Source organism: Desmodus rotundus, chromosome 5, assembly GCF_022682495.2.
Source record: "Desmodus rotundus isolate HL8 chromosome 5, HLdesRot8A.1, whole genome shotgun sequence".
Lineage (NCBI taxonomy): Eukaryota > Metazoa > Chordata > Mammalia > Chiroptera > Phyllostomidae > Desmodus > Desmodus rotundus.
In genome coordinates this window covers 11,942,392-11,967,804 of record NC_071391.1, presented here as the reverse complement: position 1 = coordinate 11,967,804, position 25,413 = coordinate 11,942,392, and the positions used below count along the sequence as shown (strand labels likewise).

General features: G+C 39.3%; 3 protein-coding genes across 6 annotated transcripts in view; 2 read left to right on the top strand and 1 right to left on the bottom strand.

The window, feature by feature from the left end:
• LOC112302700 (olfactory receptor 4C11) overlaps positions 1–8,893 on the top strand; it is a 137,851-nt gene extending 128,958 nt beyond the window's left edge. The window contains exons 2-3 of one of the 3 annotated variants that reach the window (XM_053923882.2): positions 4,395–4,444; positions 5,846–8,893. In XM_053923882.2, coding sequence (XP_053779857.1) covers positions 5,887–6,801 — 915 coding nt within the window. In that variant the 5' untranslated portion in view covers positions 4,395–4,444; positions 5,846–5,886 and the 3' untranslated portion in view covers positions 6,802–8,893. Of the gene's footprint in view, positions 1–4,394; positions 4,445–5,104; positions 5,293–5,845 lie in introns of those variants that run through there. The other 2 variants (XM_045193613.3, XM_053923880.2) reach the window with 2 other exon arrangements.
• A 4,161-nt stretch (positions 8,894–13,054) lies between these two features.
• Positions 13,055–17,433, top strand: LOC128780846 (olfactory receptor 4C16). 2 transcript variants are annotated; one of them, XR_008426808.1, is made up of 3 exons: positions 13,055–13,185; positions 14,578–15,928; positions 16,917–17,433. XR_008426808.1 is itself a non-coding variant. In XM_053923879.1 (2 exons), exon 2 carries the CDS (start codon positions 14,621–14,623, stop codon positions 15,551–15,553), a length of 933 nt encoding a protein of 310 aa, XP_053779854.1. In that variant the 5' UTR covers positions 13,055–13,185; positions 14,578–14,620; the 3' UTR covers positions 15,554–17,433. The 2 variants fall into 2 exon arrangements, 1 of the variants encoding a protein (XP_053779854.1); XM_053923879.1 differs by having other exon boundaries at positions 14,578–17,433.
• Positions 17,434–20,520: 3,087 nt separating this feature from the next.
• Positions 20,521–22,053, bottom strand: OR4S2 (olfactory receptor family 4 subfamily S member 2). Its single transcript, XM_053923878.2, is given in 3 exon segments — positions 20,521–21,574; positions 21,576–21,679; positions 21,682–22,053. Coding segments are annotated over 3 exon segments (765 nt in total). The 5' UTR covers positions 22,037–22,053; the 3' UTR covers positions 20,521–21,268.
• Positions 22,054–25,413: the final 3,360 nt, after the last annotated feature.

The following is a 25,413-nucleotide window of genomic DNA, read 5'->3' as shown; positions in this document are numbered from 1 at the left end:
GCTGATTTTGCCCTGGGAGCATTAGTTGAATCTGGGCATTGATAGGACATGGGAACCTGGGCTTCACAGGAGGAGGGTGCTGAGGGAGGGCAGGGGCAACAGCAGGTCTTTTGGAGGAAATTTGGAGCGCCTCAGTCCTTCACTATGATTTCCCTCAGAACACTTCTCCAATCCTAGGATTTGCTGTGGGTTGAATTGCATCCCCCAAAGGATGTAGAAGTCCTAACCCCAGTGGCTGTGAATGTGACCATCTTATTAAGGTAAGGTTGTTGGGGTGGCCCTAATCCAATATGACTCGTGTCTTCATGAAAAGGGAAAATTTGGACACAGAGACACAAGCACACACGCCACATTGTTACAGAACAGATGGGGTGTGTGTGAACTATATACTATTACAGAAAGGACCCCCCCTTTCTCTCTGGGGGCGACCAACTTACTAGGTTCACCTTGCCCGTTGCCAGAGGAAAGACATCGCTTAATGCCAGAAACTGGTGAAAAGGAAAGGAATTATTTATTTAAAAGTTATACAGACTTGGAGTAATGACTTAATGTCTTCATTAATATACGAAAGTCCTTTAGAATACCCATAGATGCACACAGTCCTTCCTTCTCCCTCTGCTCATTCTGGGGTTCCGTATCTCAGGAGAAGAAGTAGAAGTCCATGATTCAGGCTCCTGGCACCTTCAGCTGTGTTGCCACCATGGGTTCCCCACTCCAACAAAACTATGTGGTCCTCTCTCCATTTGCCAACTCCTCCTACAATCAGTTACACCTGCCAGCATTCCCGTATTCTCCCAGCTTTACTGGGCTGCCATATTAAGTCTGGGCATGTGTGGCCCCATGGCATGGAGCTAATCTTCTCCAAGCTCTCACACAGGCGCTGGAACCAGGGGGAGATGCCTCCCAGTTACATCTTGGGTGGAAGTCACTTCCATCCCCCTGGCTCAAAGCATGGCCACAGCAATTGAATGTATCTGTGAAACCAGTTAAAGGTTGTAGATATGTTAAATGACCATGCCAGAGGTTAGCTGCACAGCTGTTGCTATGCAAAACAGCTCTCAATGGCTCTGCTCCATATGTCATTTTCACCAGCTCAGGCTTGGGGGGGTGATGGCATTCTATGTATATTTTACTAATATTTCCTGGACACTTTGAGTTCTGGACCCCATTACAAATCTCTATTTGGAGGCCCCCTCTTGCCTGCACCCTGCTACAATGTAAAGGTGGAGGGAGAGACTGGGGTGATGCATTTACAAGCCGTGGAACTCCAAAGGTTGCCAGCAAACTACCAGGAGATAGAGTGAGTCTTGGATCAGACTGAACTCATATGCTCAGAAGGAAATGCATAATGAAGTCAAATGAAAAGATGAAATATAACCATTTGTGACAATATGAATGGGCCTTGAGAATAACAGGCTAAGTGAAATAAATCAAACAGAAAAAGTTAAGAATCATATGATTTAATTCATATGTGGGATAGAAAAGCGGCAGTAACAAAGAACCAAGAAAAACAAAACCTCACAGACACAAAAAAACAGCACAGTGATTGCCAGAAGGAAAGGAGTTGAGGGGGGTGAGTGTGAAGGGTGAAGAGGGTCAAATATATGATGTAAGAAGATTTGACTTTGGGGGTAGACACACAGTGCAATATGTAGGTGATGTATCTTAGAAACATACTCCTGACACCTGTATAATTTTATTAGCCAATGTCACCTCAATACTTTTGATTAAGAAAATAGGAAAAAAGATAGCAACTACCAGCATTATGCTAAATGAAAACATCGGCTAATAAAAAATAAAAATAAAACCAATTTATAAAGAGCAGAGGCAAAAATATATGAATAGGAAGAGAAGACAAAAAAATTCAAGTCTGGTTCTATGAGGAGAAGAATAAAGTTGATAAACTCCATGAGGCGACAGTTATGTGTGTGGATCCATTCATCAAAACTCATTTCCTCTATGTTTCAACATGTTGTGTCTCATTGTGTATAAATGATACTTTCTTTACTTACTGATTTACTGACTTCACATTATTTTAGAAATTATAGAAACTTCAATTAGTAGTTTTCATCGTAATTATATTTTATCAATATTATTGTGATTTGTGTAACAGTTATTTTATGTAATTATAACATTTTCTAGAATAGGAAACTGGGAGAAAAAACATGCCTAGAGTCACAGAAACAAAAGGATGGAGCTCAAATTCAATGATACCCCATGTGTCTGAATGTTCACCTGGGCTCTGAGCTATTTCCGCCATTAGAAAAATTTTACTTAAAAGACAGAGCCTTTGGTAACTGAAATGGGAGGTGTCCCTTAGGGCAGACTGGGAGGGGAGGAGGGCTCTGAGGACAGACTCTGCCTGGTGACAGCCTCTTTGGGATAAATTGGCCCCAGGGTTTGCTGTGATCCTGTGTTAAATGGGCTAAGAAGCTTGCTGAGCAAAGTGGTCAGGCTTGGGAGGGAAGGGTGGAGTCCTCGTCCCTCCTGAGGCTGGCATTTTTGAACTTTTATGAAATTGCTATAAATATCTGATGGAGGAAAAGAGAACTTTTTCATTTGAATGCTGTGCAGTGGAATGTTTTGTGGTAAGAGAGGTGGCCTTACAGATGTTTCTACCACAGGATAGTGGGGATTCAAAGGGGATATCTCCTTTTTTCCCTAGAAAGTTCTAAGAAGCCTTCAGCTGATATTCCAGACCCTTTTGGTGAGTCTCGCTCACACTTTGTAGGACAGGTTGGCCATCCCCAGAGTATCTCCCCTCTCCATAGATCCTGCACCAGACAGCCAGGTGGATCCCTGTACATTGTGCAGTTTACATGTTGTGAACACATGTGAAGGTAAATCAGAGCTACAAGAGTGAGTACTCTCAGCGGTCTTTTTGTTTTGCCTCTTTGTTTAAAAGGCAAAAGTTTTCAAGCCACACTGAACTGTGTTCTTTTTCTTGCCTCCCACTCAGGACTGGGTTTTGGGAAGTTGCCATCATCCAGCTCTGTCTCCTGAAAAACCTGAGGTTCCAGGACTATATTCCCCACAGCGCTGAGAGATTCTGATTCATCAGGGTCCCCCAGCTGCCACTGGCCTCTGCTGGGCAGACTGCAGCTGTCTCAGGTCTGTTTCTTATGGGAAAAGGGGGTACACTGAAGGAGCAGGGGTATAGTATCATACACATGCAGATCTTAGGGACAGGAAAAGAAAAAGGTGGATATTAATAACATACAATCAGTATGTATTGATACTGATGATCGATAAAGTGATTCGATAATACTACAATGCTGATTTTTCTAATATTCATGATACCAACCTTGGCTGTATCACACCTATTTTCACCCAGCTTCCAGCCAAAAATCACCTTCTCTTTCTTGGGAGGGAGGACCAGACAATACAGGGCATGGAAGAGACAGAAGTGAAATTGTCTACTGAAACCCTAGGGTTAAGTAATTACGCTTTATCCCTGACATGGTTTGTGCTCACCCAGCACTGTAGGGTTTCCCTTGGCTCAGCCCTTGATTCCTCTTCCTTCTTTTCTCCACATGCACATTTTCCCCCTTTGGCTCTGATTTCTGTCATCATTCTTACACCTCTCTATCCCCTCCTCGTTACTATTAATTTCTGAATATACATATAAAGTGCTGATTGCTTTGCCCCATCCTGAAGATTGCATCTCTTGGGTAGTCAGGACAGGTCTGCTAACAGCAGTGGTTTCTCTTTTATCTGTCTAAGGTTTCTGGGTTTGAAGTGGCTCTGCCAGGTGGTTGAATTCTGATGCTTTGTACGAAGAGGTGGCATAGTGTGCTAGTGAACTGCCACGGAGCCCCAAGGTTTGATTTCTGGTCCAAGCTCCTCTCTCACTACTGTCTGCTAACCTCTGCCTCTCAGCTCAGCCTCAAGTGCACAAAATAAGACAACATGAACTCTCCTTATGGGATAGTGTAAAGTCCAAGGAACAGAAGATATGAAAGTAAACATGGGGGAAGGTCTACAACTGAGAATGCATGATTCCACACATACACACACACACTTTAACATTGGAAGGCCATTAGCAAGAAAGTGATTTGACTGGTAAAAGCAGGGAGACTTTGCTGAGGAGATGGTATTTCAGCTGGGAACTGTGTATACAGATGGCTACGGGGAGGGAGGTTGCATCTGAGGAAGGACACCTAGCTACTGCGAGATATGGGAAATTCGGGGACCAGATGCTCTGGGCAGTGTCAGGCATGGCTGGCAGACCCAGAAGCAGAAGCACCGAGAAGAACTAGTGGAGAGCCAGATGTTGGCGGGAGTTAGAGGGCTCTGACAGCCACAGCGAGTATTTCAGTCACTGCATTGAAAACCATAGCAACGGTTTCATTATATGAGGGTTCATTTTATTTTCAAAGCTTTTTCTTTTCCAGGGGTGTGGAGGAGATAAAAGAAGGAAGAGGATAGAAATTGCAAGAAGAAGGCATATCTGAAATTTTCTCTTTTCTCTCAGTTTAGAAATACAGATGTTCCAGGAGAGGATTCAGTTAAGGAATTCTAGGATTGGCTGTTTGTAATACTGACATTTATGAAATACCTGCCCGGTTGTCTCATATGTATGACTAATAATTCCCACATTAAATAGCCACATAGACATCTCACTCAAAGTGTTTTTTTCTTCTAAATTGTGTGAGATATTATTTATTATTAGATAGTGTGTGAAAGGAATTACATTTTGTATGTGATGAATATAAAATTAACTCTGTTTTAGGATGGTGAAAATATTCTGTGGGTTTTTAAAATGATGGCCCCATGTCATTACACATTTATCCAGACCCATATCATCTATCACCATGAGGGAGCCCTAAGGTCAACTATGGATTTGGGGTAATTATGATGGGTCAGTGTAGGTTCATCACTATTGCAGGTTCATCACTCTGGCGGAGGATGTCCATAATGGTGTGTGGGGTGTCATGCATGTGTGGAGACAGAGACTATGAGGATAATCTCTGTAGCTTCCTCTCATATTTCCTGTGAATCCAAAACTTCTCTGAAATATAAAGTCTTAACAATATTGAGATCAGAGAATCCTATTGAAACTGAGAGGAGATTTTAATTTTGCTGTGCCCCACAGAGACTGATTGAAAGTGAGCACCTGATCCTTCTGTCAGAAAGGAAGTGACAGGTCAGAGCTACTATCCCATGATTTTGGGGGTCCCTGCGGGCCAGTCTGTATTTTGTTGGGGCCACCTGTATAATTCCCACTGAATTTCTAACTGCAAGGAATAGGAAGACAGATATCTTCAGAGGAACTCTGACATCTTGAAGGAGGTAGGCACTTCATTATAGAGCAGTTCAAAGTCTAGTTGGACCAAATTTAGAAACAAACAATGACTAACTTTTGTTAAATAAATCTGAGTGGTAATCTTGTCTTAGGCACTCGATAAATCTTAATGAAATCTATTCTCATGTTTTGTAGGCTTGCAAAATTTACATTTCAACAATAACAATATATTCAAACTTCATAACCTGGCCTTCCTGGCTTTTAGCTGTGAAGAAAACTTACTTTTCCAAGATTTCTTCCTGCAGCTTGAGAATCTGGCTACACTTGCGGTTTCTCATTGAGCTTTTCTCTATTTGCTGATACATTTGCCGATACATTTGCCTTATGCATATTAATAGGCATACACCAAGTGCAAAAGCTTTGGTCCAATGCAGTGAGTTTCTGAACAACAGATTGATCTGGGAGGGCCTTGGACATCTGCAGGCTTCAAAGATTCATAGGGGTTTTAAGGAAATTGGTAGTAAAAGGATGGAGGAGAAACAAGAAATTTAGAGTTCAGTCACTGATCTCAAGCTGACTCTTCTTTTCTTCTGTCTGCAGATCAAACCTTGGTCAACTGCATCCTACGTACAGCCACCAGCATGGCAATGAATAACAGTGTGATTGAATTCATTTTGTTTGGGTTGACACAGGATGCAGAAAAGCAGAAAGCAGTTTTTGTGGTCTTCTTGATTCTTTACCTTGGGACACTGTCAGGGAACTTTCTCATTGTAGTGACTATTAAAACCAGCAAGACTCTCAGGAGTCCCATGTACTTCTTCCTGTTCTATCTCTCCTTTGCTGATGCTTGCTTCTCTACAACCACCGCCCCCAGATTGATTGTGAATGCCCTTTCTCAGAAGAAGACCATTTCCTACAATGAGTGCATGACTCAGTTATTTGCATTCCACATCTTTGGGACTATGGAGATCTTTGTGCTCATCCTCATGGCCTTTGATCGCTATGTTGCCATTTGTAAGCCCTTGCGATACCCAATCATCATGAGCCAGCGAGTCTGTGGCGTGTTGGTGATTCTGGCCTGGGTGGGATCTTGTATTCACTCTTCAACACAGATTTTCTTGGCTTTGCAATTGCCCTTCTGTGGCCCCAATGTGATTGACCATTATTTTTGTGATTTGCAGCCCTTGTTGAAACTTGCCTGCATGGACACATATGTGATAAACTTGCTAGTTGTCTCTAATAGTGGGGCCATTTGCGTGGTGAGTTTTATAATCCTACTTACATCCTATGTTGTCATCTTGTACTCTCTGAGAAACTACAGCAGAGAAGGAAAGAGAAAAGCCCTTTCCACATGCACATCCCACTTTATTGTGGTTGTCATATTTTTTGGGCCATGTATATTCATATACACACGCCCACCAACCACATTTTCAATAGACAAGATGGTGGCTGTATTTTATGCAATTGGGACACCCTTGCTCAACCCTCTGATCTACACACTGAGGAATGCAGAGGTGAAAAGTGCCATGACAAAGTTATGGTGTAACAAGGTATGACATCAGTTAATAAATACTATAAGGGGACTCCAAAATATACTTCCTTAATATCTTAGGTTTGTTTCATGGGCAGGAATGATAAACGTTTCTGGACATGGGAAAGAAAATAACTGAGAGGATTGCATTAGATCATGGTTATTACTTAAAGTTCATAACCATTTTCAACAAACTATGATGACCCTTGCTTGAATTCTATCAATATTTGGTCATACTCATTAGGTCATTTAGCTCCCTATACAAATTTTTCTTTAGAACAGCAACTCCTGAGAAATGACGGAATAGGTGTATGTGGATGTGTGTGTGTATATGCCCCAACTTCTTCCTACATTTCATTCTATTGCTTGTGAATGCAGTCATGTGAGCTAATGCCTAGTGTCTAGAAACTTAGACTCAAAGTTGCCATCTTGACAACCTGATGATTAGAGAAGACATTCTGAGAAACTGCTTTTCTGGGAATTTGTGCCTTAGCTTCCTTCACTGGGGGTGTCTACACTGATGAATCGAACAAGTCCAATGAAAGGCAGAAACAGCAGCGAAGACCTGTACTGTCTCTAGAAAACTTCTCAAATTAATTCTGTGTGTGGTGAGGGAGGGAGGAGTGTGATATTTGGAGAAGACAGCACTGTCAGTGAGTCAGTTGCTCTTTGGGGTCTTTCCACTTGTCCTCACAAAAGGAGAGGAAGAGGCAGTAGAGAGTCTGGCAGCAGAAATAAGGGATGTTCAGGGAAGAAGATGGGACAGATAAGAATGCATGATGAAGAGAGAGAAAGGGAGAAAGGAAAGTGGAAATCTTGTGCACTTGGGAGAGAAGGAGCTCCATCTGTCTTAATTGTTGATCATTACTTTTGGGTGTATGAACATTTGCAGGAAAATAATGAATTTTTCTTAAATAAGGAGTATCCTTAAATAAGGATATTGTTATCTGTTCTTAATTTTTTATGGCTCTTATGTTTATTTGGATATCAGGAAAGGTTTGTTGTCATTTGCTTTGTTGTCACCTGGCCCCCAACCCAGGCATGTGCCCTGACTGGGAATTGAACCAGCCACCCTTTGGTTCACAGCCAGTGCACAATCCACTGAGCTACACCTTCGAGGGTAAGTTTCCCCCAAGTTTAATAAAAGCTATAAATCTATAAACCCAAGAATCGAACATACCCCAAGCACAAAAATCATGGAGGAAATTATGATAAAAGATAAATTGTTATAAATCGGTCAAAAGCAGCAGCAAAGAAAAATGATAAAAGGAGCTAAAGTGGAAAGGAACAGTGCACAGAGAAATAAAGATGAAAATTACAGCAGAATTCCCACTAGAAACAGTGTGAACTAGGGGACAGTAGAGAGACATCTTTAAAATACTCGAGCTTACATCCAGACAGCTGAATGGTTTGGTCACTTTTGACAAATAGGATGGAAGCAGAAGTGCCCAAATCAGCAAATAAGCCATTTGCCTCTATTACAAGGACCCATAGACTTCCAGGTTGGAGCATGCCAATACCAATGCCAAAATGACGGAGAGCAAACTCATGATGACTTGAAGCCAGCCAAAGCCCACTGCAATCTGACGGCACATTTCATTATGGATTCCTGTGACCTCAGGGGGAGCTTTAATACCTTGTTTCCAGAGGTTCTCTACAGCCTGATTCCCACTGTCACCCAGGATGAATTAACTTTCCATACCCCACTGATATGACAGTGACCTCTCTACACACTCAGGTGTGCTAGCACCTGTCTCTGATGTCACTCAGCAAGAATAGAAATCTTGGCAGTTGTTAGTTCAATCTTACCCCAGTAGCTGGGAACATTAGGTTCTTTCTGCTCTAGCATACTCTGATGAAAAGTTATCAAAAGGAGAATTTTGAAATTCTTTGTGAGTGACAGAAAGGGTACGTAGAGTATCCACCATACACAGGTGGTTCCTGGAAGAGCTTATTTTCCTTCTCTGCAAAGACTGAATTGTTTAACTTGGTCTAGTGTCCTGTACTTAACTCTGTATTCTCTTCTCGCTGTTCCTGCTCTATTCTGGAAAGTATCTTCAACATCCCACTGGAAGAAGTCACCAAAACCCCTTCCAATGTTCATTATTTTCTACAACTGTCCAAACCAAACAAAAGGGTGAAAATATTAAAATTTTAAAACATACTTTGGGAGAAATGCCATATGATCTCACCTTGAAGTGGAACCTAATGAACAAAACAAACAAGCAAGCAAAATATAAGCAGAGGCATTGAAATTAAGAACAATCAGGCATTACCCAGAGTGGAGGTGGGAGTGTATAATGGGGGTAAAGGGGGAAGGGATTTGAGGAAGAAGTATAAAGGACACATGGACACAACCAATTGGGGTTTTGGAATCAGGGGAGTGAGGTGGGGATGACTCGGGTGAAGGGGAGAGGTGGGTGGAAAATGCAGACAACTGTACTTGAACAACAATAAAATAATAAATGGAAAAAAAATAAAAGAAATAAAAGAAATATCAGAAAATGGATTATGTGTGTATGTGCATTCACACCCACAATTGCTATTACAGAACTGTGCAAGCCTTAGTCATATAATTAATTAGTTTGAGGCAAGCAGAAGAGATAGGATTCCATTCTTTATGAATAATGTGTGTTAGGTTAAAAAATGAATGAAGAAAAAGTGGTGCAATTTCATTTTTCTTTGTAACCTTATTTGTGCTTGTTCCTGAGGTGATTTACTGTCATTTGCAGCTGAGCTGTGGCTGTTATGTCTGTGTTCACATTTTGGAAAAGAAGTTAGTATTACAATGATTGATATAAGAATGTCCATCTGCTTCATGTTTCATATGCAAAAGGAAACCAAAGTAGAAATAATAAAACAAATAAGGAGACATTCTGTCTAAGTCATGACTTAATTGTGCACCAACACTTGAGAGTAAATGTTCATATATTGGCAACGAATCTGAATGCCAGGTCTGATTTGTAAACAGAAACGTTATGCTGATTGGACGTGGCAGTAACCCATGCTGTCATATCCCTGATGGGCAGAAATGTCAGAAATGACCCTGAAAAGGCATCAAAGTCTTCAGCCTTGAAATGCTGAAGTTAAGGGTGATCAATATATAGGGTGATAAATCATTTGGGCTGAATATCAAGGCCAAATTGAACTTCACAGAATTTTTATTAGAAATCTTCTCCAAGATATTCATATTTGAGAAACTGTTGCTCACACACTAAAAGGGTGACGTTAGATGCCATGTACATAAACAAAGGTGCTGTGCTGACACTCTGAATGACAAGAAGGTAAGGAGAGGGATATCAGGAAGATATTTTGTATAAAGGCAGAGAGTTGGCATGAACTCAATGATGGGGAGAAAGGAAAGAGACCTCAGACTTAGTTCATTCCAGGACAGGGCACTGGACCCAGAGATGCCATTCATGAATTGTGTCTGCTGGTAGAAGCCATTTTCAGTAGCTCATAGTAAGATCCATCACCAAAGCTTCCTTCTCCCAAATCATGGGTTGCTAGAAGAAGATGTCACTTGAGAGTTAATAAAAAAGTGCCTGTTAGTGTGGAAGTAGTTTTGGCACCAAGCGTTGTAAATAATTAATGCATTGCATCAGCCTTGGAGACCATGAGTCCATGCTGGAAGGAGATAGTGACCACAGTTGGCCATGTACAACAGGGAATATACCCTCCCTTCCCTGCCTTGTGAGCCAGAGGCAGGGCTGGAGTCCAAGGCATCTGTAACTAAGGCTGATCTAAACAACACATCACCATCATTGCCTCAATATAGCTCATTACCTCAGGGAGTTACACCTCAGAGGAACACTTGGCATAAGTGTGTAAAATCTAGATCAGCTAATAAGTCACATCGGATTTTTAAAAAATTGAACGCTTATTTTTTAGAGCATTTTTATGCTTAATAGCAACATTGAGTGCCAGGTACAGAGAATGCCATACACTTGTGTATACATATACATGTGCAGAGCCTCCTCCCATTATCAGTGTCCCCTACCAGAGCGGTACATTTGTTTTGCTTGGTGAAGCTACATTGGCACGTGGTAATCACCCAAGTCCATACTTCACCTTAGGGTTCTCTCTTGGTGTTGTACATTCTGTGAGTTTGAAAAAATGTATAGTGACCTGAATCCATCTTCATGGTACTCTACAGAGTAGTTTCACTGCCCTAATCATCCTCTGTGCTCACTTATTCCTCACTCACCCTGTCCTGTCCATCTTCATATTGAATTATTAAATTACAAAAAACATTGAGGTAAATCTATCTTGAATTAGGCCATCTTTTTGAGCTCTTCACTTTTAAGGAATTTCTTGTAGGTTAAAGGACATGCAGATTCAAGATTCTGGAGGTTCATCTATTTATACAGCTCTGCAACAAATCAGAAAGAGAGTAGAAATGATACATCACATGATACATCAATACATCTCATTATTTTCAAACAGCAGATCTTGTTTTACTTGGGTAGGCTTTGGAGCCCAGGCTAAATTCTGGGGAACACAGAACTTTATGATATCACACAATACTCTAAGGTCCTTTATTGTCATGCCTCTCAGAACATCTGCAAGTCACCTTTAATTAATATAGGTAAGTAGACTTAGATGGAAACATTTTTATAAATGTTTCTTATTAATAGGAGCATAATCATATAACTCAGATGTAAATTTATAGATCACATATTTTAATATTATTTAATATGTAAGGGAAAGTCTTTCTGCTTCAAAGACTCTCTTCCCTTCACAGGACACCAGCCTACTTCAGTGTTCAATTTTTCTTTCTCCAAATATGATAGAGATAATTTGGGTAAGAATTGAACCTCAGGTTTCAGGCACCACACTGCCTTCCTTGCACTGTAGTTGCAAATAAATGATAAGAACTAGAAAAGCTTTTGTCTCCTCATGCTGGAGGGTTGTTTTAGGGCCCTGGATGGGAGCAAAGTAGTTTTTTGCTGATCCACTTCCTCTTCTACCAAAGACACTGCTATTTCTTCTTCCTGGCTTTTCTTTATCACCTTCAATCATCCTTTGTATTGGGCTCCTGTGTCCTGATGTCTTTGGTCATCTTGAGGCACCTGATATCTCCAAATCCTTGTTTGCATTTGTTTAAAAAATTTTTTTTTATTGTTATTCAATTACAGTTGTATGTCTTTTCTCCTTATCCCTCCACGCCACCCCAGCTGAACCCACCTCCCTCCCCCACCTCCACCCTCCTCCTTGATTTTATCCAGGTGTCCTTTATAGTAGTTCCTGTAATCCCCTCTTCCCATTGTCCCCACCCCACTCCCCCCTGGCAATTGTTAGATTGTTCTTAACTTCAATGTCTCTGGTTATATTTTTTTGCTTTTTTCTTCTATTGATTATGTTCCAGTTAAAGGTGAGATCATATGGTATTTGTCCCTCACCGCCTGGCTTATTTCACTTAGCATAATGCTCTCCAGTTCCATCTATGCTGTTGCAAAGGGTATAAGCTCCTTCTTTCTCTCTGCTGGGTAGAATTCCATTGCGTATTTGGTTACTGAGGATGACGAGGGTTAACTTACTCTCATGTAGGCTAAATGAATGAACGCAAGGTAAGTTTACTAGATTGTTGGGATATTTCTCATTAGTGAAGGATGGGGAATGCCAGGGAATACCATTCTCCAGGATGCTAATATGGTATGTCATTATGTCTTAATTTTTCCCTAGGGAATGCAGAAAGGAATTTTACCCCCTGTTGTTCATGGAGGGCTGCTTTTAAAAAGGGATAGAAACACTTGACACCAATTTAGAGTGTTCTCACAGGTAAGTGACAGATTTACATCTTTGAACTCAGAAATGTGTCATTACAGAATAATCCAACATGATTTAAAATATATTTCTGTATGTCTTATAGTGCGCCTACTTTGTCTGAGAAAGGAACAGAAGAAATAATGTTTTTAGAAGTCTACTGTTATTGTAGTAAATAGCTAGAATGAAAATTAGCTTTGGAATCAAACAAGTTTTTGAATTGAACAAATATTTTATGAGCACCAGGTATGTGATAAGCCATCATTGTGTAGGGAGAGAAAAATGCATTCCATGCCCTAAAGTTTCTTGAGGTGTCAGCGTGCAGAAAAGTTCTCAAATGCTTTTCATGTATGAGAGCTGAGCAAGATGTGTCCTCAGTATGGTTATTAAAAGTTAGAAGAGAGTATATTTAGTTAGAAGTTGGAGAAACTGTTCATAGAGAAGTGACAGCTTTAAGTGGAATGTTGTATAGCACAGTTTCAAATTATTACGCTTTGCATGTTGGTAGAATGATACCAGAAGAGCAGAATTTGCAGCCCATACACATCTGAGAGGAAGTCTGAAAGGCTGAGTAACTCCTTGTCAAGGAAAGTTTAGAGAAACCATGATGATGTGAAGGCTAAAAACTACAATGAAGGGGAAGGTAATGTGTCATGTCCATGGGAAGGATTCTTATGATTCTTTAATTTGGGCTTTTGAGGGATAAAAATTGTGGTACAATCTATTAACTTTCCCCAGAGAGTGGTAAATTTTGCATAGACATGAAATGAATATAGCGAGGTTCCCAAAGGTTGAAGTGTAGTGGAACTGAGTCAGGGAGGGTTGGGAAGTTTAAGAGGAAAGTGCTGATTCTCGCTGAGGCCTGTGCAGTAAAACTGACTTTTAGGATGGGAAGATATGCCTCCCACTCTGTATTCCACCCTCATCTATTCTCTCCCCTATTCTCCACTGTCTGCTTTCCTCTCAGCTCATCCCTGTCACCTCCCTAGCCAACGTTTGGTCTGTTTGCTATGTTTTGACAAATCCAACTATTCTAAAGTTGGTCAAACTTGCTGGGGAAGTTGAGGCACTATTTTATTGGTGTGGTTTCATCTCTGATCACTGTCACCCATTTTGGGGACAAATTGTTTGAGAATCCGATGAGAAAAGGTGTTAATGCCCCTCTGGGAAAAGTGAACGTGGTCATCCACAAAGACATGGACAAAAACCTGCACCAGGATCAGAGGACATGATCCTTGTCACAGCTCTCCTCACATTCTTTAAAGGCCAACAGTTCATGTAAAGTGTCAAATGCTTGAGGTGATCATGTCTCTGGGTGTCCGAGTCCCCCAGTCTTCCATGGCTATACAGAGGGGAACACCTGCTTCAGTTTGTGGAGCTGATTTACTCACTTATTTGAAATTGATCTCAGAATTATTTTTTTCTGGATTTATAAATTGTGATACAGTTTATCCATTTACCATACATAACAGATAGAAGGGCACAGTAAATCAATGATATGAATGTGTTCAGTAATCAGAATAGCCCTAAAATATCAGATAAATGTAATATTGTAAGAGGTACTAGAGGAAGTCCAATTTTAAAATACTCGAAGTACCCACAGTGTACAAGACATTGAGTTTGGAACTAGATAGAATAAAATCCTGAGAATATGTACTTTCCAAAGTTCTCATTTTAAAAAGGAATCTAAAGAAATCACACATATAGTTGAATTTTAGTATATAATATTATACAAAAAGCTATGAAAGGAGGCTTTAGAGAACAGGAGAATTTCCTTAATTACAAAATAGTCACCAAAGCCTGCCAGAAGAGAGTTGTATTTGAAGAGTGCCGTAGGAAAGTATAAAATTCACAGGCTTGTGTGAGACACATAGGACCCTATGTAGTGGTCTTTACAAGTTCAGAGTCAAAGAGCTGAGATGACACATTAAGAAACCACATCAAAAATGTCTCTGTTGAGGAATATTTATTTTTCTTAAGGTATGTCATAAAACCCATGTGATGTCATGATTAATTCCTTTATTTTTTTTTGCAGAAAGACGATTTCACACTCACCCCTCATCGTCATTCATGAAATCATGCAGCTGAATAATAATGTGACTGAGTTCATTCTGCTTGGGTTGACCCAGGATCCTGTTAGGAAGAAAATTGTGTTTGTCACGTTCTTGCTTTTCTATCTGGGGACATTGCTGGGTAACTTTCTGATTATTACTACTATCAAGACCAGCCAGACACTTGGGAGTCCAATGTATTTCTTCCTTTTCCACTTGTCCTTATCTGATACCTGCTTCTCTACTTCCATAGCCCCGAGAATGATTGTGGACAGCCTTTTGAAGAACGCCACTATCTCTTTCAGTGAGTGCCTAATCCAAGTCTTTTCATTCCATTTCTTTGGCTGTCTGGAGATCTTCATCCTGATACTCATGGCCCTGGACCGCTACATGGCCATCTGTAAGCCCCTGCACTACATGACCATCATGAGTCGACAGGTCTGCAGTGTGTTGGTGGCTGTGGCCTGGGTAGGGTCCTGTGTGCATTCTTTAGCTCAGATTTTTCTGGCCTTGAGTTTACCTTTCTGTGGTCCCAATGTGATCGACCACTATTTATGTGACTTGCAGCCCTTGTTGCAGCTTGCTTGCACAGATACCTATGTGGTCAATCTGCTCCTGGTGTCCAACAGTGGGGCCATCTGTACAGTGAGTTTTGTCATGCTGATGTTCTCCTACATTTTCATCCTGCATTCCCTGAGAAACCACAGTGCTGAAGGGAGGAGAAAAGCCCTCTCCACCTGTATTTCCCATGTCACTGTGGTTGTCTTGTTCTTTGGTCCTTGCATATTTATATACACCCGCCCTGCAACCACCTTCTCTGTGGATAAGTTAGTGGCTGTATTTTATACACTTGGAACACCTTTGCTGAACCCTTTGATTTATACGCTGCGGAATGCAGAAGTGAAACATGCCATGAGGAAGTTCTGGAGCAAGGCACTGGTCTCTGATGACAAAGTGTGAATGGATCTTTCAAGTTTTTCTTTATAATTTGGACTGATCTATAAGAATCACATAGAGGACATTATCTTCCTATTGTACAGTGAATTTAATCCTAACTCAAGGCATGAGAATTAATTAGTTCCTTGTGGAAAATGGGCAATGCAAACACATGTACTGAGTGATATTGAGTTAATTTTAACACAGCTTTTTTATTTATTGTCTTTAGAGAGAGAGAGAGAGATTTGTTGTTCCACCCACTTATGCATTCATGGTTGACTCCTGTATGTGTGCTGACCGGGGATTGAAACTGCAATGTTGGAGTGTTGGAGAATGCTCTATCCAATTGAACTACCCAGCCAGGGCCAGAATCAATTTAAAATAGAAGATACAGCCCAGGTACAAACCGCCATCTATGTTCACTGCTGTGTACTAGTTGTTCTTCCCTGACTACTAGCATTGTGATTTTGATCTGGTGCTCTCCTTGCCTGCTTCATGTTGACTTGCAGTGTTCTCTATTTATGCTTACACTTTATATGCTTATATCAACAGTCTGGCAGGTTTTACTTCCCAAGAACTCATTTATTAAGCACTGTGTTAATATCTGATCATGGACTTTCAAATTGGTTTTTCTTCCTGACTCAGAAGAAAGCACCAGATTAAAATAATAGTAGGATCTTTATGTTTTAAGGGACAATGTATATAATCTAGATAATATCCCTTCTATTTTGGGGGGCTATATTTTGAATTTTTCTCATGTTTACCTAGATCCTTCTAGAAAAGTGACAGAACACAGTGAGAAAATTCACATTTCTGAAGGAGTCTTAAAAAAAATTTTTAGAGAGAGAGAGAGGAAGGAAAGAGGGAGAGAGTGTGTGTGTGAGAGAGAGAAGAATCAATTTTTTGTTCCATTTATTTATGCATTCATTGTTTGATTCCTGTATGTGCCTGAACAGGGATTGAACCTAAAACCTTGGTGTATCAGAAGGGTGCTCTAACCAACTGAGCTACCAGGCCAGGGCTGAAGGAGACTTTTTATCTTGTAAAGCTTTTGACTACTGAGATTGTACTCATTATTTTTTTGTAAAAACTGCTTTTTTTTCTTCTAGAGTGATCCCTTTGAATTTTGGGGAAATGATTAGTTTTCTCTTGAATCATACCAACTATAATAATTTGTTTATAACTGAGTTCTTATGATTATCACATAGATGGCCCAAACAAAGGTAGATATATTTATGTGGGGTATACGTAAAGGTACAGTAGTTAATGTTACGGAATTAAAAAATAATAACCAATTAATGTGAAAATATTTACCCTCTGATAATCACCATACTGTCGTGTCATAGTGTTGTTTTTTTCTTTGCTTACTTCATTCATCTGGAAAAAGGTGAAAAAGTTCTAAAGGTACTTTCTGAAATCGCCACCCAGATGTCCAATATTTAAAATTATGAACTCACTGAAGTCTAATGACGTTACGGAACTTTTGGGATTTAGCACGGAGTCCCTGGAAAGAACGACAGAAAATTATGGTGACTTCACTTCCTTTGAAGAAGAAATGACTATTTCAAAGATTTAAAAATCACTCTTAATGTATACTTCTGAACTTGTATCTCAAAATTTTCCTGAAAAAGGATATTTCACCTTTTAAGAATTTATTCTGTTGTTCATGGTACATGATAACCCTAACTCTAACCCTAACTGCAACCCTAACGTGTGAGACTTTGGGATTTATCATGATTGCAACTGATTGATTATTTGTGCTGTTATTGTTACAGTCAGTTTGTACTAATGAACAGTATCCTACCTATGGATAGAGATTGTATGTACTTTGTAACTGCTAACCCTTAGTACCGATTATCATTATTGTATTAATATCATAAAAAACAATGGAAGTTTAGTGAATAAATCAGTGACTTTTAAAATAAATTAATAATTTCAAAAGGTCGAGTTTTTCAGGTATATTAACTTCCCCTTGTCAATGATCAAACCCACAGAAGCCATGACAACAAGCACATGACATGACAACAAGCACAGGATTTATCCTCTTGAAAGCATTTAGTGATGAGGATGCGAAGGCTGCCTGCTTTGTGCTCCTCTCACTGTGCAAATCTGTCTCATTTCCACTCAGGCAGGCCCTGATATTAGGGTGAAATAAAGAAGATTGAACTAAGAAGCAGAGATGACCAATTGAAAACAGGTTTAGGTCAAGGTCATCTTTGGTACACTGATGTGTTTCCTTAATTTATACCACAATCCTCTAGCTTTGTGAATTGGAAGGAACGTCTGACATTCTTTAGGGTTGTCTAGTAGCACAATATACACATGAGGAACTGAGGCTGAGAGGGTGGGGGACCCAATATTTCAAATATGAGAGACGTGGACCTGATATCTTCTGGTGCTCATTCTGTTCACCTCAGTTCCCATGAAATTGTATTGTATATACTTTTTTAAAAAAGATTTTACTTATTTATTTTTAGAGAGAGGAGAATGGAGGGAGAAAGAGGGAGCAAAGAACATCAATGTGTGGTTGCCTCTCACACACCCCCTATTTTGGACCTGGCCCGCAACCCAGGCATGTGCCCTGATGGGGATTCAAACCAGTGACCTTTTGGTTTGCAGGCTGGCACTTAATCCATGGAGCCACACCAGCCAGGGAAAAATTGCATTGTATATACTGAATGCATTATTGCTCCTTTTGCAACCACAATCCAAGTTTTCAGGTAAGAATTATATTTGCAGAGATCAGCCCTAGGTTGATGAAGATTTTTAACAATAGTTTATCTCTCCCAAAGAGACATATGTACTGTCTGAAAAATTAGGGAGCTTAGAGCATAAGGGGAGGCAGAAAAGTAATGAAGTATATTGAAAAGGAGATGAAGACAAAGGCTGATCGAGTCAGGGGTTAGTTTTGATGTTGACCTTGTGTCAATTACCTCCTGGTGGGATCATCCAACTCTGGAAGGTGAAGATGAACAGAAATGTCTATAGCTGCAGGGGCAGTATCTAGTTCTGGTGTTTATTTTAACAAGCCTGTCTTTTTAACAAGGCCCTGTGATAATTTTTATGCAGTCCATGGCACACTGAGCATTTAGATTTGGAAACATTGAGACTAGATAATACTGGATGTTCTTAGAGCTCAAGAGGTCTATGAGTCAATGCAATACAAACAGTTCTACCTTTGGATATATGAGTTCTATCCAGAAGGTATCCAGCCATGTAATATGAAAAATAGAGGCATTTATTGGAGAAGATACAAGACACAGGAAACATTGTACACAGGACAATGATGCCTCAGTTCCCTTCAAAGCAGGCACCTTGGGACCTCCCACAGTTCCCCCAGTCACCGTCAGCTGCCCTGCCATATTTTCCTGAATCTCATTGACAGTCTGAAATCTCTTTCCTTTCAAAGGTAATTTTAGTTTTGGGAAAAGCCAGAAGTTTCAGGGTGTCAAATCTGAGCTGTAGTGGAGCTGAGTCATCTGGGTGATTTGATGTTTTGCCAAAAAACTCTGCAGGAGACGTGATGCATGAACAGTGTGTTGTCGTGATGAAGCTGCCAGTCACAAGTTGCCCATAGCTGTGGCCTTCTGAATCATCCCAATAGTTTCCACAGAGGAATGCTCAAGCTTAAAGCAAATTGGATGCAGATTCATTGTTCTAATTGCTCAATCATTTTGAATGTGGTGGCTACATAGTACACATGCTCATTCAATAGCATCTACCACTCTCACTGACTAGTACAGTGAAGTTGTCATTGTTCATGCACTTGCATTCCAGGCCACTCTTCTTTGCTGCCAGGTTACATCAATGTTGGGCAAACAACATTCTCGTTATGGTAACATATAATCATAATTCTCATATTAACAATTGCTGGACTTTTTCTGGACAGACCTTGTCATATATCCCCATCTGTTCTGCCAATCAACACAAAGGGAGCTCAAACTTGAACTGAATTTAGAAAACTATGGAAAAAATAATGTTATTCATCTGATAACTTTTCTACACTATGCTCTTGCTTTTACGTCTTTGCATGAAAGTGTTGACTATCAAGGCGTATTAGTGATGTTGAGGGTCTGAAGTTCCTAAGAGGGGAAAAACTGAGAGCCTCATTACTCTCAAAGACTAAGAAGTGAAACATAGGAAATAGTATTCAAGTTGCCACTGGCGACCTTATAAACTTGTTCTTGTTCACAAAAGTTCCTCAGAGTCAATCCCAATCAGAAGAGCCATAGAGTCTCCTCTGGGTTCCTTGGAAGGATGTAACCAAGATTTTCGTATCCAGGCTTACTGGATTGGAAACTTAGAATACATACCATTATTTGTTCAAAAATCCCTCACGATGATTCCAATGATCAGCTGAGGTTGAGAAGTGCTGATCTGGTCATCATTTTAAAACTGAGCAAATGGAGTCTCACGGAGACCCAGTGAATATATGACCAAATTAGAGTAACAAACAGGGATTTATAATTAATAAACAAGAGTTCCTTAATTACAACTTTTAATCCAGATGTCTTTGTGCCTTGGATCTTTCCTATATTTCCTATCTTTAGTTTTAGGAATGCATCAACATCAGAGATAACTTTTAAAGCCCTATGCACATCCTTTACATAACGCTCATGCACGCACACACGCAGACGCACGCACACACTCCACAACACATACAGGTATAGGCAGTTACTTAAATAATCAGATTTGTAGCAAGGACAAGGAAACAGTTGCAGAGGTAATTAAAGATGCGTTCATTTGCTATAGAAAAATAAAGCTCCGATTGTGGGAAGGAGAAATGTAGCACCTGGGCAGGTATCAGTTCACATTAGAAAGATGTGTTTGTCCAGAATGAGTCCTTCTGGAATGTGTAGCTGGAATCAGGTGATAGCAGAGCTGCTTGGTTCAGACTGTGGAGAAAATACAGTTCCCAACCATGTATTTCAGCAAATTCCATTTACCCTGACAAATGAGTCACAGTCACCTATTTTTCACCAATGGCTTAATTTTTATTCATTTTCTTTAGTCTTTCCTGTTAGTCACTTTACATTAGTAGGGATGGCAGGCTACAGACTATATCAGAGTTAGCAGAAACACATTGGGATGTTACAATTAAAAGGAAGATTTTAGAGGTAATTTCTTTATCTTTTGAGTAAAGAAAATGAGTCCTAGAGAGAGGAAAAGCTTTTGCCCAAGACCAGAGGATAAAAACAAGTCTTTTATGTTTTATGCCTGTGTTTTATTTCTTTTACATCCTGCAGACATTCCCCCTCCCACTTCAGCCTTACTAGGTTTTATTTTCATTCTGTTTGGGTGGACTTATGTAAACATGCTTTAGTTCAGATCTCTATTACTTTTTCATGTATCATTTCATTCATAAACATATACCTAGTAAGCAATTAGTACATAGTATGTACAATCACAATTCTAAACACTAGAAAACAGCCTTAAGAACTTCACAATAAACTCTCATTCTTTAAAGAAAATGACAAAAAGGCAAAAATGGAGAGAAAATAATGATGCTGAGTATGATCTTGGTGAGTTTTTGAGTTTAAATAAGATTTTTCTGGCCTAAATATTTCAGAAAATGATCTGATTATAACATACTAGAACAAGTTAAATAATGATAGTGATAAATAATACTTTACTTTTGTATAATGTGCCATTTTCCTCCACAAAACCCATGAATTGTTACTGTCTTTACTGTTCAGATGAGGAAATTTAAGATTATCCAGCTTAAATTGTTACTTCCACCTATTTACCATTAGCTTCCCAGAAAACCTTCCTGCCCCATAGTTTCTTCATTGCATTCTTTACTTCAGCATTTCTCATTGTATAAATCAGTGGATTCAACATGGGGGTGATAATGGTGTAAAATACAGCCGCCATCTTATCTTCAGAAAAGGTAGTATCTGGGCGCATATACATGAAAGTACAGGGACCAAAAAAGATGATGACCACGGCAATGTGGGAGCCACAGGTGGAGAGGGCTTTGCGCCTGCCCTCTGCTGACTGCTTTCTCAGGGACACCAGGATGACAGTGTAGGAGATTAGCAAGATAAACGAAGCTTTCCAGGGCAATGGTACCACTGTTGACCGTCACAACAACACCAACAACATATGTATCTGTGCAGGCAAGTTTCAGCACGGGGTGGACATCAAAAAGTAGTGATCAATCTCATTGGGCCCACAAAAGGGTAGTGGGACTACCAGAGCCACTTGGATGATGGAGTGCACGAACCCACCTAACCAGGCCCCCAGTAACATTTTATTGCAGCTGTCCCGGTCCATGATGGACACATAGTATAGAGGTTTACAGATGGCCACATAACGATCATAGGCCATCACAGTGAGGATGAAGATCTCCGTGCAGCCGAAGAAATGTACCCCAAAGAGTTGCATCATGCACCCTTCATAGGAGATGGTTTTGCTCTTGGCTAACAGGTCAACTATCATCTTAGGAGCTGTGACTGAAGAGTAGCAAATGTCCACAAAAGACAAGTAGCTGAGAAAGAAATACATAGGAGACTTGAAAAGGTTCCCCAGAAGGATGACCGTGTAGAAGAGAGAAAATACCACGAAACAAATTTCTTCGACCTCTGGGTTTTGAGAAAGACCCCAGAAAACAAATTCACTTACATTGTTTATTTTTTTCCATGGTATTAGTCTAGCAGGCCAAGTTCCCAATTAAGTTATCTGAAAGAAAAACGTAAGGAAGACCAACAACATTTATTTCTAACTCAAACAAAAGAATATTCATAGTAGTTGAAAACAGAAAAATGGGCACTTACTGCTGCTTGGCAAGTGTACGTTCTGATCATCCTACCTGAGCGTGGCAGTCCATTCCTTCACTGGAGACTAGTAAATAAGTTCAAGGAGATAATGTGGATCCTCTAAGTCACACATCTGCCCAAGAGTCTTACCTCCCTCACCTTTTATTAAGGGTTTTTAAAAAATCTGTTTATTTCTAAAAATTTACTTACTTCTTAATTCTGTAGAAGGCATGCAACCTTATTTTGAAAACAGCTTTTGGATTTAGGGATATGGTAACATTTCTCTATCTGGAAAAATGTGTCTTATTTTTGACACAGAAACAGAAACACATGCCCACATCTTTCCTCCTGAGTATGGCCATGAATGTTTCAAGTAGTTGAGAAAGGTTGACCTCTGCAGGTTGGTCTTCTTATGAAATTCTGATCTCTGGCTGTCTGAATTTATGCCCCTATTTGATATCAAGTTCTTAGAGCCAAGAATTGGTGTGATGTAGTAGAAAGAGGACCAAAATTATGCCACCTGATTCTGAGATAATGTTGCTGTGTCTGGAGATAAATCATGTGGCTTCATGGAGCTCCTGTTATCTCATTTGTGAAATGAAAGTGTTTTAACTTCACCATCATCTATCATACTCAGTTATTTCTACCATGAGATTAAGTCTATTGTGTCAGCCTGGAGTAACCTTGACACCCCGATAAGGAGGCAGAGATAAGAGAAGATAAAGCAATAAAAGAAACTGCTGGAGACACAGCAGGACCTGTCTCATTTGAAAGGAAGGGAAGTGAAGTTTCAGGTGCTTTCTCCAGGAATTACTTTGACTTGGTATTTTTCTTTATACTTTTACAAAAAGTCAATAGCATTAAAAACAAAACTATTTTGTTTGCTGGAAGGCTAGAATTAAACATTATTACATTAGATTTTCACTTATGAACAAAGAAGAGTTTAAAAGAAAAATGGAATACTTTGAAAGGTACCATTTACCCACAATGATATTTAAAATATTCTATAATTATAAAGAATTAGATGAAACAATGAGAATGAAAATAATAAAAGCCATATTCATCTTTCATCTCCACTTCTAAAGACAAGAAAATGCTCCAGAAAAAGCAAATTGACAAAAGACTACAGGAATAAATTTGATATACTGATAGGAACCCAAATGTTTTATTTTAAGAAATACCTTTTTTCTAATTCAGTTGACAAAAGAACTTCAATAAGACGAGTACTTCACTTCCCTTTTATATTAAGGGAGTAAACATGGTCATGCTTAAAAGGGGTATACAAAGAGGGGAGAGAAGGCATTTAAATATTTGGGAAAGATACAGGTGTGACAATTCAAACAGAAATAAAGGCTTAGATTGCTTCTATATATGTTGTTTTGTCACTGTTTATATAAACAATTTGTAAGGAAAAGTAACTTTTTAAAATTATATTAAAAAGTGGCAGAAATTTTTGGCAATTTTTATTCTTAATTATTAGGCAATGTTTCCATATTAGAAAAAATAAGTTCTTCTTATAGCTCTTAATTGATCATCACAATTTATTTAATAACCATTTCATATTATGGATTTAAGCATTGCATTTTATCTTAGCAGACTATAATACACAAATAGTATAACATTGGATTTACATGTTAGGAGGAAGTAAAGGTGATGTAATAACCACTGTTAATGATTTTCACTTTTAAAAATTCATTTGAAAGGAGTACATTTCTGTCAAACTTAAGTGGACTCCTTCGAAGCCCAAAGAAATGTAATTTAACTCAAATTTTTAACAAGTCATTAAAAGACAATGCATGATATAAATTAAAATGCATCTTAATAGGTTCCAAATATACTTATTAAATATAAAGATGTTAGCTCTGGTACATAAGAAAACATTCACAGCTAATAAGGAGCAGACTGTAGGATTTACATGTTCCATGTATAAAAATAAGTAGAACATATATAGTCCAGACCCAGGGAATTTCCTAAGCAATTTTGCCTATGCAACTGCATTACAATGCCATCTTACTAGCATTACTGGAGCACATATATGCATGGAAGAAACCTGATTGTAATTGTGACTCAAAAGTCTGGTAACTGAAAAAACCCCAAAAAGACAGAAAAAAAAGAAAAAAAAGGAAAGACTCTGCTCTTAATCTCAGCATTCCTTCATGCACCTCTTTTAAAATTACCGTTTTAAAAAATTTAAATGTATCAAGGTGACATTGGTTAACAAGATTATACAGATTTCAAGAGTGCATTTCAATGATATATCACCTGTATATTGCATTGTGTGCGTACCACCCAAAGTCAAGTCTTCTTCCATCACCATGTATTTGACTTCCTTCACCTTTTATTATCCCCACCCCTTCTTCCCTCTGATAACCACCATATTGATGTTGGTGTCTCATCATGCATCCTAGTTAATCTTATACATAATTATAAATTATTTATCATAATTGCAAATATGAATTAAGTATTCATATTTGAAATATATGAAGTATTTTTGGAAGAGGTCACCACTAAAAGATACTTTGAAGGGGTTTAGGAGGAGGACATATTTAATTTAAATAGATGAACTTTCAGGCACTCTAGTAAGGTCATAGGAGTGTAGTTGTGGAACGGAGTACGTGGAAGAGTTTTGATTAAAGGGGCTTGCGAGTTATTCATCAGAAGAAGCCACAGATGTACATGATTCATTTAGTTATAGTTTAGGATCAGATTACTCAGTGTCTGAGGTACCCATGAGAAGTCTGGTCCATCTGAGGCCACATCCTCCCAAGGTCTGTCAAGGTCAGTGCTCGCAGTTCTCCCTTCGCAGCACTATTGCACTGGCATGTCCAGCTTTTTGGGAAACTACAGAGCTGGCTCTCCTCAGGTCTGCATATCAGAGTTGGTACAGTAGTCATTATAGGTGTGCCTTCTATTATACAGCACAAAGTAATAACAATAATAATAATAATAATAGTAATAGTAATAACAACCATTTAAATTCAGAGTCAAACACATCCTGCTGCTTTTACATGGTAATTCTCCTTTGGATTTTCCTTATGAATTAAAAAAAATGACCATTTTCTTGGATTTTTTGGAACAGTCTGTGAAAGATAGGGGTTAACTCTTCCTTAAATGCTTTGTAAAATT